At 27.3% G+C, this 19,370-nt stretch overlaps 1 protein-coding gene across 1 annotated transcript in view; it reads left to right on the top strand.

Annotated features, from left to right (window-relative positions):
- LOC129608242 (uncharacterized protein DDB_G0292186-like) overlaps positions 1–19,370 on the top strand; it is a 142,113-nt gene that overhangs the window by 46,640 nt on the left and 76,103 nt on the right. The window contains exons 3-4 of the mRNA XM_055519620.1: positions 13,257–13,348; positions 13,445–13,546. Coding sequence (XP_055375595.1) covers positions 13,257–13,348; positions 13,445–13,546 — 194 coding nt within the window. The remainder of the gene's footprint in view (positions 1–13,256; positions 13,349–13,444; positions 13,547–19,370) is intronic.

Raw genomic sequence — 19,370 nt, 5'->3', positions numbered from 1 at the left:
GTTATCCCTAATAGAAACCTGCCCTAACAAAAAAGGAGCTACAATTTCCCCCGACACGAGCTGATGGATAAACACTATATCAGCGATAACCCTACGTGACTTCAGGGACTGCAAACTGATCAACATCAACCTAGTATCATACGACGGCAATCTAAAAGGATCAGACCGGCCCAAACCTCTCAAAGCAAAACGCAAAAGTTTTCTCTGAACAAATTTAATGCGCGAAATATCCATAACATGAAAGGGCGTTCAAACCTGAAAAGCATACTCAGGAATAGGCCTAACAAAGGACACATACAAATAAACTCCCTATAGCACGCCTCATTACGAAACCCAGTTTCGAACTAGCCCTACAAAGAATCATATTCAAATGAGCATCAAAATCCAGCCTGCGATCAAGCATAACCCCAAAAACACAAAAAATGCTCACTCTCCCCAATACCCACCCCGTTAGGGCTGATATGAGCTGCAAGCCTATATAGAATTGAGTTAAAGCTCACAACTGAGCTCTGACACTTAATGATCATATTTTACAATATTATGACTTATTATTATTTTAACACTGATTAGTGTGGGCAAAGTTGAAACAGTGCTTAATATGATTATAAGTTAATATTTACAAAGTGTAAGAAATTTCTCACAAAATTTTAATTTATTAAAAGTGAGACACTGTGTAATAAAAGTTACATTAATATCAGCATTTTTTTTTATTTTAGTATTTTTTATACTCGTATAATATTGAACGAATTTTTTCTTTTGAAAATATCAAAAAAAAAAAAACATTAAATTAAATTAAGCTTTCGTAAATTTATTCACAATAATTCATACATATATAAAAATACACTTATTTAAATTGGTCTGTAATTTTGTACACACTTGTTTTTTAAAATATAAAATAGAATAAAACATGAGCAAACTTTTTACTGGAAGGGTATTGTTACCCGCATTACGCACCACACGGTATACATGAAAAAAAAAAAATTTTTTTCATTTTTTTTTTTGAAACAAAAATATCAAATTTCATTTTTTTTTTGTTTTATAAATTTACTTTTTCACATACACATATTTTACAGTTAATTTTAAAGGTATAAATTTAACAAAAAAAAAAATTGTTTTAGCAAGCATTCGTGCAGAAATTCTGTAACTTGGTTACTTTATTTCTATCTCTTGAATTCCCAAATACATCTACATCCATACATTTAAATCTAGCTTCTTAAATCCTTACGAACACATTTATATTCTTCTTTAAATGTAATTAAATAATGTAAAATATTTCAAAATTCAAGATATTTAACATTTATATATATTTTAATATTAAGATATGATTTAACAATTTAATGTTTTAAAATTTTTGATTTTTGAGGGTTGGACCATAAATCATTGAAAGTTTTATATTGTATATAACCTTATTTTTCGTTTAAAATATACTAAACTTTAATTACAAGATGAAAAACTAAATCTGTGCAAATGTGGAAACATTATTTATACTATAAAAATACAAGTCTCCGTTTTCTCACAAATCTTTGCTCTTTACCCGATCTCATCACTGTGGCTTTATACGGTCCTTGCGAGACCCATCGTCACCTACGCGACGATTGTATGATGCCGTAAGGCTCAGCAAGCGAGTGTGTGGGCAAAGCTGGAAAAGCTACAGAGGCTAGCCTGCCTGGGACTGACCGGGGCAATGCGGACGGCTCCTACCGCTGCATTGGAGGTGATGATCGGGTTTCCGCCACTGCACCTCCATATATTGAACGAAGCTCGGTTAGTGACTTACCGACTTCTCTCTGGCGAGGATAGGGCGGGTCTAAATTTGGCCCACAGGACTCACAAAGACTTCATTTAGAGCGATCCGATTCTAAGAATAACCATGTCGGATGCCTGTCTGCCGCGGTACAACGTCGACCGCAAGTGCAGGGTTCTGTTTCCCGATCGATGGACGTGGAATCGGGGTGGCCCGGTACTTGAGTCAGGTTCGGGCGTGTGGTATGCGGACGGGTCCAAAACGGAGTCGGGTGTGGGTTTGGTTGTATAAAGTGTGGGCCCGGACACGCGTATATATGCAACCCTTGACCAGTATTGATCGGTGTTCCAAGCCGAAATACATGCAATAGAGATGTCTGAGAATCCATTTAGAAAGGGGTATAGAAACCGCATCATCTATGTGTTCTCGGACAGCAGGGCTGCACTGCTGTCGCTTCGCTCAGCTCAGGTTACATCCAAGCTGGTCTGGGGCTGCCTTGCTGCACTTGTGGAATTGGAATGGGAGAACAGAGTCACGCTCATTTGGGTGCGGGGCCATAGTGGCCATGCGGGCAACGAAATTGCCGATGGGCTGGCGCGGAGGGGATCTGGGGCAGACTTTGTGCAGCCGCTGCCTTTCTGCGGTCTGCCCTCTTCCGCCGTGGGGGCCAGGCTTGCCTGCCTGCTCGCGGTGGAAAGCGGCCGTCACTTGCGGGACACGAAAGGGTGCCGTCATGCGAAGGTGTTTCTTTCGGCGTACTCGAGCGTTTTCACCGCAGAGTTGCTGGGGTTGAGCAGGAGCCGGGTTCGCGCTATTGCGAATTTCTTCACGGGGCACTGCCCAGTGAAGTACCACCTACATAGCCTGGGGAAGTCGGGCTACCCCCTGTGCAGATTTTGTGGGGGCGGCGATGAGACCGCCGTGCACATTCTTTGCACGTTATATTATCACCGATTTGTTCTATTAAATGCTTTAACAATTTCAACTTAAAAATTTTAAGCAGTCAATTAATTATTAACTGATAACAATTTACAACATGAAAAATCTTTATAATAAAATTTATATACCTTTAATTTTTTCTCTCCTATATGTTAACTTATTCAAAATAAATTTTCTTCTTAATAGCACATTATTTCAATAATTATATTTTAAATACTTTATTAAAATTTTATATAAATACTTTCTTCTTCTTCTTATATAACCAAAAGAGAAAAGTTCCATTCGATAATTTGATAAAAATATTTTTCCGATTACATTTAATGAGTACACATTCAAAAGAAATTCCTTTACAAAATTAATTTAAAACCGAAAATGAATTGAAATATTCCGCTAAGGATTTATTAACAGAAAACGGCAATAATAACAAAAGAAAAAGGAATAAAATCATCGAATTCCAGTAAAATTTTAAATGTAAAAACTTTCATATAAAATGCACTAATTATTTTCCAGGAAAAGCAAAAAAAATTCTTTTAAAATATTTTTATAGTTGTAATCATCATTAAAATTACATTCAAGCTCCAATAGTACGGCTCCAACAGTAATCAAAATTATTCCATATAGGTACCCAATACATTTTATATTGTGATTATTTACGATAAATGTGGCAATAATGATATGGTAATGATAAAAATTAATAATTATTATTTTCGCACAAATAACCAGAAATTTTTATACAATTTTTACCTTTTGTTTACCTTTCATTTATTTTTACCTACATAGTACATTATAATTATCGTGTATACCATTGATTAATTTATATTACATAGGTATATACATTACATGTTGAATTACAAACAAACAAACAAACTTGTATATTAAAACAAATTTATTATAATTTTCCACACACAATGTTGTATACCAAAAACTTGTATTCTTTCCTATATGTATGTATGTATGTTACGTAGGTTGGTGTATACGCACATACTGATAGTGCACATAAAATTAAAATACTTATATAAAATTCCATTGCATTATTATAGTAAATTGAATTTTCGCAATGAATAATGCGCTGAAATTTTCTCTCTCTCTTATAATATAATGAGAAATTCGCGGATTGCATTTCAATAAAAAACAAAAATATTCAATTTGATTTTAAATTTTTCTTTGTTATTTGCTCGAAATTCAGAAACAAAACGAAAAAAAAATACTGTTTATTATTTTTTCTTATTTGTTTATTGTTTCATTGTTTTTCTTTTATTTGTTTTATACGCGAATCGAATCATACTTCGATTTATGCAAATAATATTTTGTTATTTGATTTTTAATACCTTTAGGTATAATTATTGCATTGCATGCATATATATATATATACACATATTATATAAAAATATTTGTAAATATTATTGGGATATGGATAAAGTATATACTAATATAATTCGAATTTCAGGTGAAAATAATCGCAAATAAAACAAGAACAATAAATGAAATAATGAAATGTAGGTGAAAAACAAAAACAATAAAAAATTAAATTGTAATTTTGTTTCTTACCAATTATAGGGTAAATCAAATATGCAAATTCGTACAAAAATATAAAAATTGTTTATAAAAAGAAGACCAGCTTTAATAAAAGTCGAAAATAGCGTACTAAATATAGTGTCCCTTTTGAATTTTCAAAATAAACTATGTTATTTAACAGAGCTTCATAAAATAAATTGAAAAATGTTCCGAATATAAATTCATATACGGGTACATTGTGTGTCTTTACGAAAAATTACGAATAATAACGAGAAATTATGAAATTAAATACGAGTAGTCAGCTTTAAAATATAAGCTGTGCCATTGAAACAGTTACTTCCCATAATACAAATCGTTTGCTATTCACAGATGTGTTAATTGCGTTCAAATATTGGCTAATACCATTCTAAATCAGTCTTTATTAGTCTCTCTATTTAAATTGAGAAAATAATTTATTTTTAAGTCCAGTAGTTCTTCAATCTCCCAGAATTGCAACTCTGGCGGTAACATTTCAAATAATTTTTTATTGAAATTAAAATTAGTTAAAATGAAATCATCCAACTACATATTACTGAACTCAAAGCAAATTCAAAATATCCTCAAATTTCAACACTTAATTTTATTAAACGGTGCACAGATTTTTTTTTTGTTTTCTTTATACACAAATGAATTTCGCAGGTATTTTATAAAAATTTTTTTTCGTATTTATTTTTTAAATTGATTGATTGTTTTAAGCACACAGATTGATTTCAGTTTTTTATTAAAAAAAAAACAAATGTAGGTGAGGATATATTTATGTAGTATATTTTAAAATTACACGCATACACTCAATTAAAAATTATATAGTGTAATAAAGAGCGCACCTTGATTCACATTAAAATAATTGTTTTTTTTTATTAAAAATTAAATACTATTAAAATATATAGTACATATTTATTGTTTCTTTTTTAAATAAAAGAAATATTTTATAATTTCATACAATATTGTATAACAAAATAGAGATTTTAATTTTCAATTGAATTGCTAAATTACTAGTATGTACCGATACTAAAATAAAAAATCTTTGAAATCTTTGAATTTTTCAAATTGAAAAATTCCTTAAAATTTTTCCTTTTCTAAGAAAATAATTTTTAACCGCCTTAAAATTAAATTTTTTCTTTTTTCTGTCTTCTTATATATTTTATGGCATTTATTATGTAAATTAGTCTTACACAAATTTCTTAATACATATATGAACATATAATTCCTATTTAGTTTAATGTAAGTATATAGAAAATTTTATATATGAAAATGAGAAATCAATCAAATCAATGTTAATTTATTTTATGAAAAATTCCTTAGTGAACGAGTAGAGAGAGTTGGGAAGAGGAGAGTGAATGAGGAGGGAGGGGGAGAAGGGAGGATTGGGGATCTAATACATTTATATATGATTTACGAGAAAAAATTTGACATGGATTGCAAAAAAGAAATCAAAAGGAAACTCAATTTCATAAATTAGACTTTTGTATAAGTTTATGTATAACTGTATACTTGGAAGTGAATATATTAATTATTTCTTACACATATATATAAAATAATGATAAATCACTTCTTTTAATGGATTAAATATCTTTTTCATAATATATAGTTTATCAGTTAGAGATTTTAAGATCATAGGCGCCGACTATATTATTTTCTAAGTGTACAATTTATGTAGTATAACAATTTAATTTCTCAATTTATTCAACAATGAATTTGAATATTAATGCAATATTATCTAATAAACTCAATATGAAAAAGGAATATATACATATGTATATAGAAATATAAAATAAGATTAGTTATAATATAAATTTTCTAAAGAATACGCTCAGACATTATAGACTAATAGAAAAAAATGGTTGCCTCATTGTGTGCCATCCATTTTATTTTAGGAAGAATAGAAACTATAAAAATGAGCACTTCATCTTCCAATTTAAGACAATTGCATGTGTTTTCCATCAATAAAAAAAAATTTAGCATTTATGTGAGAACTATAGAATTAGAGGGAATATAACAACCCATCACTAAATGTTGTTTAAAAGTCAGTTTAATTAAAATTGGAAATACCTCGAAATTGTCACAGTCAGGAATATTAATAACACTAACCGGAAAGGCATTATTAAAAGATATCAATACTCCACATCCCTTAAGAAAGCGCCTATTCTCCGGAACACAAATTTAAAAAAAAAAAAATATGGCTCATGAATATTCTTAGGAGTTATTAATTTACAATGAACATTCGTACACTTTTACATTGTTCCAATATATTCTGTAGACCCATTGTAACGCGCCATTGTCAATAGACGAATTGATTTTTATTTTGGCTAAAACTGGCGGACGCAATTTGTCCCATAGTTCATGTACTTCCCTTACTAAAGAACTCAAAACTAATCGGCTGGTCGGTCTGAGCCTAAGTGTAAAAGAAGTCACGTATACAAAAAGGAAAAGATCGACTAATTTTAATTAAGTTAAGCTCGTTGGTGTCTTTGTCTTCTCGAGTAATATCCAATTAGAAATATCTCACAGAAACTTCTAGTTGCCTCTCTTCTAGTTTTCCTGCTTTACTCCCCTTGGGAGCATAGGGCTTCGACAAAGCTTCTCCAACGAACTCTGTTAGGGGCCATTCTTTTTACTTCTGCAAATGTCATGTTAGCCGAGTCGATTTCTTTTTTTATTTTTCTTTGCCACGTATTCTTTGGCCGTCCCACACTTCTTCGACCCTGCGGATTCCACTCCAGTACCTGTCTTGCGATGGTTTCAGGCGGGCGTCGCAATGTATGGCCTATCCATTTCCATTTTTTCTTCTTTATAACCTTTGCGATTGGTTCTTGGTGGTTTAAAGCACAAAGGTCTGTGTTGGTGATTCGTCTGGGCCAGAATACACGGTAGATGATCTTTAGGCTCCTATTTATGAATACCTGTATTTTATTTGTGTATTCATTTTTCACATGCCATGTTTCGGAGCCATACAACAGGACCGGCTTCACACATGTGTTGAATATTTATAGTTTTGTATTCCTGGATAGTGTGAGGATTTCCATAAGCTCCATAATCTGACGAATCCAGTCTTAGCAAGTTTTAGTCTATTTTCAACGTTTTTTTTAACCCCTTCGGTTGTCGATATTATACTGCCGAGTTAGTTGAATTGTTCAACATCTTGTATACCGGCTGTATTTATGACCGGCTGTGTTTGCTGCGTTAATTCGGAGTGAATTGATTTTTCTCGTATTTATTGTCAGACCGACCGCTGCTGCCTTTATATGCAGCTCGTTCAATTTTGTTTGCATGTCTGAATGTGTGTGGGACAGGGCTATGTTGAATAGTAGCGGAGAGAGTGGACACTCCTGTCTTACACCTGCTTCGATGCGTAGTGGCTGATCCAATTTACCATTACCATTATACTCTAACTTCGGCATCTTTGTATAGAGCTCGTATGAGGTTCGTTATTTTTTGTGGTATTCCTATACTAGTTAATACTCTCCATATGGCCTCTGGCTTTACTGTGTCGAATGCTCTCTCAAAGTCGACGAATGTTAATTAGACGCCGATTAATCTTGGCGTTGTTTCTGGCGAGCGCTTTTATTTGGCTGTAGAGGGTGCGCTAGTTATTTTGTTCGGCTGCTGCTTGGGCTTCAGTGGCAATGTTGTTGTAGTATTTGCGTTTGTCTTTTCTGGCAGAAAAGAAGAAGATTTAAACAATTAAAAAAATTGTTGATATTTTTATGGTGACTAGGAAGAGAAAAGTCGGCCGATATCTGAATTCTGGATTTCACAAGTATCACCTAGAGGTCATATTTTGATCAATGTTACGTAATACATTAAGAAAATGTCCACTTAGAATATTGATCGACAACATACATCTCTCTTTTACAAATTATGGAAAGACGTATATCTCATATTTTCTCTACAATGCCGAGATGAGGCCTAAAAGAGAGAATAAGTGAAGTGAAGCCCAAAGATGCCTTGTCAAAACATGGCTGGAATCGCTATTTTCGTATAAAAAAACTTCGCTAGAGATTCTTACGGAAAAGTGCTCTTTACGAGATACAGAAATTGCAAGGAATAAAAGAATGAGGAAACAATTCACTAATTTTTCTGTTATGAATATGCGACAAAGAAAAACACAATTCTTCACATTAACTTCCAAATCACTTATAAAATACCAAAAAAAAACTGCTCCAGATCTGCAAATCCATCATTTACCATCAATCGAGCAGAAAGAGAAGCACAAAATATTAAACAACTTTTTTTTTTAAATTCTCCGTTATTAAATTATTTTTTCTATTTTTAAGTCCGAATATGACATTTTTTTTCTCTTTTCCATCAAAAGATCAGCAAATCATTAAATATCATTCTTTAAAAAATTTTCATGAAATTAAAATTTTACTTGTATATCCATTATAACAGTAATTTTGAGAGACGGACTAATCAAGAAAACATTTTATAATTGAATTTCCTTGAAAATTAAAAAAAAAAAAAAAATCTTATTTTTGGTTGAACTTCAAAATCATTAAAGGATTTCATCATCAGTTTATATACAATTCCCATTATACAATATTTATACATAATATTATACACATTTCTAATATACGCACACATACATATATCGGTATTATGATTTGTGTATTAAAATACATAATTTAATTACCGAATTATATATTTGTTATACACACACATATACACAAAAAAAAATCATTACAAATATTAAGGATAATAGAATTTTATAATTTTCCCTTCTAAATTATAATACATATAAAAGTAATATACATAATACATATATATACATATATGTGTATATAAAGCAGTATTTATAATTAAAAAGCGAGTTAATTTATATATCAACAATTCAATTCAAATCTGAGCCACTACATTTTACATTTCATCATTATAGAAGAACAAAACACATGTAAAAAAAAGGATAAAATAAGGAGAGTTATTGTATATAGAAGGAAATTTTTTTTTGATTTTCAAAATATAACCAATATACTCGTATACTTTATAAAAAGGCAAGTTCCTTTCCTTATTTCTACGCAATATAGAAATAGTTTACTATCACATATAAATTTTCAAATATTCTTATGTATTTGTGTATAGTTAGATTCTTTTTAATATGAAAACCTTTTAAGGATAATATCATGTAGATGGAAGTATATAAAAAAAAATTTTATACATATATTTAGTGTATTTCAAAAAAAAAAATTACAAAAAAAAATTTGCTTGTCTGATGCTTGTCTACACGACGTATTGCCCCAGATTTTAATCTCATTACTGCTGAAATAAAAGAATTGCCGAGAAAACTATTGACTTCTAAGTCGTGGGTCTAAATATCAAGCAATTACAAACTTTCCAGAATAAGGTACTTCTCAATATGCTCGCTAATATGTACGCGATAGTTTAAATTCATAGAGATTCAGGGATTTGGATGTCCCCGAAGTAACTAAAGAAATAAGGAACTGTGCTATGAAAGGAGTTGTCCTCTCGAATTTAACAAAACTAATAGTTAGTTCGTTTGACTAGTTTTAGGAAGTTATGACCAGATTAGGTGTGTTTTAGGTCTATTTAAAGTTCCCAACTATTGATAGACCTGACGACGTTTTGAATCCTTCTATCTCTATCTGTCAATGATTTTTAACAGCTGTATAGGAAAAACAATTAAAAAAATGAAAATTTTCTTTTATGTAAATGTGCTTACTTACCAAATATTAGTTCGACGTGAGTTCATAAATTTCTTTTAATAATTAAAAAAAAAATCCAAACATACCATCATGCATGGAAATTAAGATTTTCAAATGTTTATTATCATTATAATTTGATCTCATCATATTGTTAATATTCTTAGGGTAATTTCAATTTTTTTTGTTTTTGGTTTCAAAAAGTACGAAGGGAAATTCTTTCCTATATACATAAAATCCTCTTCTACAATAAATACAAACAAACATTTTATAATAAATATTCTACAATTATTATTATTTTTATTGTTATTGAAGATCGTGTTGTATATGAGAGCAAGTCCTTGATACTGTAATTATAACATTGCGGTCCTTTTATAATATAAATAAATCCATATTAAAATAATCCATATACATATACATACATACACTCATTATGGACTTATGATTTTAACATATGTATATGTGAACATGGAATTATGAAAGGAGGAAGCAACATATAATTTTGGAAAAGTAGAATAAGAAAAAAAAAAAATTTCATAAAGTATAACAGTTAAAGTTAATTGTCAAACACAAAACAAGTTTTTCTTTTTTAGTTAACAAAAATTTTTAAGGATTTATTGGGTTATGTTGTAGCCCATTCCTATTGTGTTATAAAAATGGGTTGATATAATGAGGTGTTTTGTTAGCATGATCGTTAGCATAATGGTAGTTTTTTTCCCTGGGGTGGTGATTGTGAATAGTGTAGTGATGAGACAACTTATTTAATTTTCAAGGTGGTTCTATATTATAGTAATTTTTATTATTAATAAATTTATAATGAATAAAAATTAAAAAAAAAGGAGTTGAATTAAAAGAGGAATAATAATTTTCTATAACAAGAAGAGGGAAAATATTGGGTTTTATTTAATTTGAACGTATGTACATAAAGGCAAAATACAATTGTAATAAAATTAATAAGGAATATATAAAATATGAAAATGTTACAAATGATACAAGAGTATATGTTTAGTTATTAATAAATTTTTGAAAAGAATTTAAAAAAAAATTTGATGTCACTTCAACTTCTCTGAACGTCTTAAAAATGCAACCAACATCTCACTTTTCGCGCATATATCTCTTCCTCGTTTATATTCTTATTATTACACATTTCTTATTACTTTATATATATAATATACATATACACCAACCTTTTGGAATCAAACGAGGACAAGCAAGGCATCCATTCTGGATTAAAGGCATCTTCATTTTGTTCGAAATTTAGTGGATTCTTTCCACAAGCATTTCTACTGTGAATATTTCTACTCACCAACCCACTGGGAAATTATTTCTGATTGTTGACGATATTTAATAGTGTTACAGTTGTTAATAAATGCAAAATTTACATCAGCGCCGGCTCTAGCGGTACTAGAACCCCGATGCAAGTTTCTATTTAGCGCCCTTTATCAAAAAATATATCAAAAAAATCAAATGCAAATTAAACAGTATATTGATTATTGTATAATATTTAATATTAAACATTTATTTGTAACTGATATCAATTACACATAAAATCAATTGCACGATAGTGAGCTTAAAAATTTATTTCTCTTGCTTTTATCGCAGCAAATTCATCCAAAATATTATTAATTTTTAGTTCATCGCAGATATCGCTTTCAATAGCAATCATTGATAACCCAACTAATCTCTCTTGAGAAATATTTGATCGCAAATATGTCTTAATTAATTTAAGTTTAGAAAATGACCTTTCGCCACTTGCTACAGAAACTGGTAGAGTTAATAGTATCCGCAAACCTATTGTTAAATTTGGAAATATCCCAAATAAATCATTTGTATACATAGTTTAAAATCATAATTGTTTAGTTGCGGCGTTATGGTATCTTTAAATATAAAAAGTTCATTATATAACTCAGAAGAGTTTATGTCTATTTCTTCACCATCAGTTAATGCAGTTTGTAAATCGGTACATTTATTTTTCATTATTTCGTCACCCAAATTATAAATTTCATTAAAATTTATAAGAAAGTGAAACTTTTCGGCATGACTACTTAGAAGTTCGAATCTCTCTATTAGGGAGTTGATTGCACTGTCGACAATTGGAAGAAAGAATGAAATTTTATAGTTCTATTCCGGGTCTCTTGGTCTCTCATCACGACGTTCGTAATCAAACATACGTTTTTTACGCCGTCGTAATGGGTTTTCTTTAAATTGAGGATTAATATCTACATCTGAAAATTTTGATAATTTGAAATCTATATAAAATTGATAAAAATCACAATACTCACAAAAATGGTATTATCCAACAAATTACACTTTTTTCTTACACTTTAATGTCTAATTAAAATTAAATATTTCACAAAACAAATTATATTTTATTTAAATTAAATAAAATACTATTTTTTCTTACTGAAAATATCGCAACGAAAATGAAAAATGTCTGTATTTTATAAACCAAAAAGAAAAAAAAATTCTTTAAAGAAAAGCCTACTACGACTACATTTTTTTTTGTATATTTTTTTAATTTGAGCGAAGCAAAAATTTTTTCAAAAAAAATTTGGATTGGAAACTTGATTTAAAAAAAAAAAAATTACAAAAAACAATTAAGTGGAAAATCACTTTTCGATTTTAGCGCCCTTTCAGACCCTTTCAGAATGGCGCCCCGATGCCGTGCATCTTCTGCATCCACGGTCGAGACGGGCCTGATTTACATAATGATAATGTTACATATTTAGTCACGAAATTTAATTATATAACAAATTTAAAAATGTAATTATATACATACCAAATTTTTTATGATATAATTGAAGTGAATACACTAAATTATTTTGAATGTGACAACATGAAATTTTTAAAATCATAGCATCAGAATTTCTAAACTCATAGCAATCCAAAATATTACTCAGAATTAGCTTATTTTTTTCAGTTTAGCTGGAAAATCTGTTTAAAATTTCAGAAAATATATTTCTGACAAATATGCGTCGGGAGTGTAACGAAATTTTAAAATATTTCATCCAGCATGTTAGAATTTGGTTTTTAAAAAATTTCCCACCGTATCCGATTCGCGCAACATGCGGTAGTTAAAAATTCAGCCAGAATAACTCTCTCACTCTTAATTGTTAAAACATTTTCATAAACATCTTCCCAGCAAAATTTTTTCATGAAACCGAATTATTAAATATACCCCTAACGTAATTATGCGCTGTACACTTCAAAGTATAAAGTTGAAATGTATAAAATAATAAATGAATTCCTGTGGCTCCCAGAATATTGTGGATTATTTTTTATCACTCTGCTACTATATTTTAATCTATTAAATTTCAAAACGTATTGGTTTATAACATGTTTGTAATAAATTATTTTTTTTTAAGATACAAGTTATACATATCATCCTGGTCTACATGATGAAACATTTGTTAGAAGAAAACAGAGACGAAATAGAACAACTTTTACTCTACAACAGGTAAAACACAATTTTTATTATTATTTATATCACAAATTTAAATATTTAAAAATTATTTATTTATTATAATAATTATTAAATATTAAATATTTTTAGCTAGAAGAATTAGAAACAGCATTCGCTCAAACTCATTATCCAGATGTGTTCACTAGAGAAGATTTGGCCATGAAAATAAATTTAACTGAAGCTCGAGTTCAGGTACGTCATATAATTTAAAGTTCAATTATCAGTGATTATATACTTAATTCATTATATTAAATATAATATTAATTAAATAATAATATTAAAATTTTACTTACCTAAAATAAAAGTAAAAAAAAAATATTATTCCCACCTTCTTGTTGAACAACCACGCCTAACAACCATTTCATGGAAAATAAATAAATGAAAGTTGAAAAAAATATGAAAACTATACAAATTTAATAAGTTCATATACACACTTACGGACACAAAATATGTTATACATACTGACGAATTACGATTCTTACGAATATACTCACAATTTAAACTCATATTTTAAGAAACTGGAAATAATAAAAAAATATTGAATAAATTTCAAATAAAATGTTTAAGCAACAAAAATAATGGAAAATCTTCCAAATTGAGAGAGAAATAAACTGAAACGAATTGAGAGGGAAATTAATAAAAAAAACAAACAAAGAAGAAATTGAGTATGTTATTCTTTTTTCCTTTGAAGCAACAATGTATACAGCATAAGAGATTTGATATGTTTATATACATTAGTGTTGCTAAATAACAAAACTTATATTTAACATCAAATACAAATATGTCTTTGTGGTTAATGGTGTAAACGTGTTATTCATAAATTAAGTGTAATAAAAAAATCCTTGAGTTCAAATCCCCGTGTATCCAAAAGTTTTGAAACAATTTTTATTTATTGTACAGAGTGAAGACCAATTGAAATTTATTTCTTATGATGATTCACAGTAAACCATAGAACAAATTTTGTATGATCGTAAATGATTAAAGCTAACATTCACCGCCATCTGATAGAAATAAATTCAAAAGGTTTTTTTTAAGTTTCAAGATTTAAAATATTATTTTTTAAGTTGATTTTTTTTACTACATGCATTTATAAGGGCTCAGGCGGACATAAAATTTTTAGTTTTGCAACTTTTTGATTAGGCTTATTTATACTTCACAGGTTTATATTTAAGCGCAGGCACAAGCAACTGTGACAATAGTCCATCTCCTTAGATGTACAACAAGTTTACAATCAAACAGTTATTGCAAAATATCCATCGCATTTAAAAATTGCCTGAGTCCTAAATATTTTACGGAAAAATTAATACACGAGGACATAAATTGAATATGGTCAGCTCCACACATTTTTAAGAGAAATTTTGTTAATAATTTACAATTTTTGATATTTTTCATTTAAAAAATACTTACATATAAATTTTGTATATTATCATATACTTTATCTAGTCACAACTTATCGGAATTTGGTTCAATCAATATTTCGTATTATTTTGAATACGCTACGAATATTTTAGTATAATACAATATATTACTTTAATATGTAGCTATAGATGTGTATATAATATGGGGGGGGTATTTATATTGTGAACTGGATCATATCACGTTAAACAAAATCCCGTTATGGTCGAAGCATTTTCTACTCCATAAACCACAAATATTCTTGTTTCAAATTCGATTTTAAATGAACCTATACACCTCATTTTTAACAGTCTGCTTATATAGAAGCTATACTAAAAAAATCATTTACAAAAATGGAAGAAATTATTTAGAAATATGAAATTTAAAAAAAATCCGGAGTTGTACGTACATATTTTCGATTTACAAATAAGCTATTTCATATTATTTAAGCGGATAATTCCCGTATGTTATTTCTTACTTTAAAATTTACTCAATTTCTCTTTCTTCACATCCACCATTTCTACAATATAATTTTAATTATTTTCATATTTTTTATAATTCTTAATTTTAACCAAATTTAAATTTTCTATTCAATTTAAATTTCCACCAAAATATACCTACATTTTGTATAACAATATGCTACATTTAAAATGGAAATTATTTCCAAAAAATATTCGTGTCATATAAATTGTGAAAAAAAAAAATAATAAATCCAGTATAACAATTAACATTACAATATAATATACGTATCTGTATATGCTTACAATACATCATATAATTATATTTGTGTGGACTTACTGTAGTATATACAGTTATAAATTGTATATTATATATTATAAATTTATAAAGTGAAAATAAATAAATGCGAGATAATAATGTTTTCTGTAGATTTCATCATCATTATTATCATTTATTATCATTATTATTATTATTATATTTACAATTTCATTATTTTTTTTTCTGTTACAAAAATAAATACAAAAATATTATAATAATAATAAATGATAATTTTTATTATTGTATATCCTTAAAAATGAGAAAATAAACAAACAATGGAACAAAAAAAAATAAAAATGAAAATATTATAAAGGAAGAGAAAACATAAATTGGATATTTTATTTACATTTTACTTATTACAATTATATTGTCATTATTTTGATTATTATTATGACATTATAAATAATAATATAAGTATACGAGTATATAGGTATATGTATAATCTTATATGTATAACAAAAACTCCACCATAAGCATATTTTTTATAGGCACAATATAATTATACTTCAATACATCTACCAGTATAACATTACAAAAGGATCCATTCAAAAAAAAAAAAAAAAGTAAACAATAAAAATTTTTATTATAAAAGTTTTATTTATATTATTTTTATGTTGCTATATATTCATACTTATAAGCATATTATAAACATAATTATATATATTTATGTATATAAAAAATATTAATATTATATACAATATAATTTTTGTAATATTTTACGCCCACTCAATCACCCTATACATATTATATTACGAGTATATAGAAATAATTCATTTTCTTTAACAAGATTTTTATTCCTCATTTTCTCACATATTTATCTCTCGACTCAATTTTATACGTACTCGTATGTATATTAATAAAAGGGACTTATTTTATATACATATTACATATATAAATATGATAATTTATAAGATATTAAAAATAAGATTTTTTTTTTTTTGTTTCTTTTATACAAAATTAATAATTGTTATAATAGTAATAATGATGTGGATTAAATGTATATAATTAACGACAATGAACCTGCTGCAGCAAGAACTTAATATATTGATTATTAATAATATTGAATATTAATAAAATTGCATACATTTAACTTAATACTTACGTTCCTTTTAATATAATATGTATATAATATTTTAAATTTCTCTCTGAATGACTAAGTGTAGTTGGTAAGTAGAACGTTGTTTTCTATTAAAATTCTGTTATACAGTATATAGTCAAAACTTATTTAAAAATTGAACAATACTAATGATAAAAATTGAACTGATATCTGGTAGAAATATAACACAATACCGAAACGACTTAAAGCCAAACCAAGCAATTAACAAACTATCCGAAATAACTATGTAAAACTGCTTTTTTATGATGTATTAAAAAGTATTATATAGGTGTAATTCCTTTCGTTAGAAATATCAAATCAGTTACCGATTTAAAATATAACAAATTTAAAAAAGTATATTAATACAATTTACCTTTGATATTATTATTCACAATTCCTTTCCATTTCGAAAATAAATTTGTTTAACCGTACTCGTATAACAGTTTTAACCAAGAAATAGTTGAGAGGATTATAGTTATTTACCCTTATATGCATTTACCCTTTTTATTTTTGTATAGGAAATAATTCATATTATATTTTCTATTTAAATTTATAGGTTAATTTTTATACCATCGTATAACAGATTTTCTATAACAAACATGGTTTCATTTTTAAACTACTCAAAACTGTTTCAGGAACATTTTTCAATAGCAAAATATAAGTATTTAAAAGTAATATCAATTTATAACTCAATTTATACCAATCACTATTCATTTAAAATATTTGACTTTTCTCAGTAGAATATCGAAAATGTTGATGTTGTAACTTCAAAATTCTGTTTTTCCGGCAGGAGTCTAATTTAATTTAATAGAGAAAATAAAATTTGTTGCATATTTTTATGTATACAGTATGTACAAAAAATATATTGTCTAACAAGCATTCATTGTTTACAAATTATACGTAGAACGAAATATCTGTATAACAAAATATGTGTATAACAAAAAAAAAAAACAATTTATTATAATGGGATTTTCACAAGTTAAATTGAGTTTTTTTTTTATTTTCTTTCATTTTATTATTTTTCGTATTATTTTATTTATTTATTAATTTTTGTTTTTTACATTTTCATTTTATATATAAAAAGAATTTCATTGTTAGTTAGAACGAGACGAAAACAAAGTTTATAATGATGAAACATGAAATTATGAATTAAAAAATAAAAAAAAAAGAGGAAATTATATAAAAATTAATTGAAATGGAAAATTAATTTTGTACATTTGCATATATTTTTATATTTATATTTTTATATTCTGTATACATTTCTGTTATACTGAATATTTTATGTATAATATAGAGTAATATGTATGATATTATTAATTGTTATTTTCTCATTTTACTTTATAAAATTTTCTTTTTTGTATGAATTGAAAATAAAATAAATTTTTAAATTAAAACTATTATTTATTGTTTACCTTTTGTAATTGTTAAATAAGAAAACATTTGTAATTTATCGCTTGAAATCACTTTTTAAGAAACTTTTTTCATATTTTGATTATAACATTTTTTATTGTGTACATAAGTATATAGATGGAAATACAAAAAAAGGTGGAAATTAAAATATAAATTTTATTTATCTTATTATTTTATATACGGTTGAAATGATTTTATAAATTTTTCAATTAATAATAGGTAATCGTAATAAGAAAAGAAAATAATAATAAAAAAAAAATAATTAATAATTTTATAAAGATTTGAAAAATCTAAATTCTAAGAATTAATTGAAAGAATAACAGGAAGAGAATGAAATGCCAAATAAATTATAATTAAATATTAATTGGTTTTTAAAATAATAAACAATTTTATATAATTTATAATTCAATATGACTATATATAAGGAAAGCTTTAATTTCGGACCATATAAAGTTTCGACTCAATTACCATATATGCACAAATTAAAAATGATTGTGGATAGCGCGTGTAGATTCTCTTACAAGAGAATAAAAGCATATGGCAGAGCATATTTTGTCTGTGTATAGTTACAAGGTGGCATTTTCAGGCTGTTGCAATAATCTGACTTCAACAGATAATTGGCTTTACACAGATCTTTATAGTCTGATAGAAGTACTTTAGTTTTATGTGGAATGTCACAATAAACCATAACGCTCTGGTCAGTAAATTGATCCCTAAATCTATTAATCTATCTATTTCAATTTGTATAAGTTCTCAATAGGTTTGAGCGCAATTATATATTAAGTTATACAAAAATGTTTCAAATTATTTAAAGTACTTTTCTCAGTATATGGGTCCGCTCATTTAACAAATTGTACTCTGTTTATAATTTCATTTGAAACTGTCTCTTATAGCTTATCTCCCATCTTAATATACACTAGTTAATGCACTGATATATCTTTAAAAAATGATATTAAATATTAAGAATAAAATTAATTTTTACATATTTTCAATAACAATTCAAATGGAATAGAAAATGGAATATTTGGAAAAAAATTTTAATCATATTGCAATGGAAATTAATGAAAATCAAATTATTTCATTTTTTAAATTGGAAGAATTTAAGAAAAAAAAAGAACCTATATTAAGCTTAGAAAAAATATATGAAAATGCAATTAAAAATGGCTAGACAACCCAAAATCTAAGAAAAGTCAAAGATAAGAAAAATAATAAACAAAATATCGTAAATATTTTATAGATACCAAAAAAGCAAAAAAAAAAAAAAATAAAAATTTTCCATTTTCCCACTCAGTGTTCCTATTACTTTTACTAATCCTTTAAAATTCCCAAAGGATTTAA

Source organism: Condylostylus longicornis, unplaced genomic scaffold (assembly GCF_029603195.1).
Source record: "Condylostylus longicornis isolate FDR11 unplaced genomic scaffold, ASM2960319v2 ptg000031l, whole genome shotgun sequence".
NCBI lineage: Eukaryota > Metazoa > Arthropoda > Insecta > Diptera > Dolichopodidae > Condylostylus > Condylostylus longicornis.
This window is presented reverse-complemented; position numbering and strand designations above follow the sequence as displayed.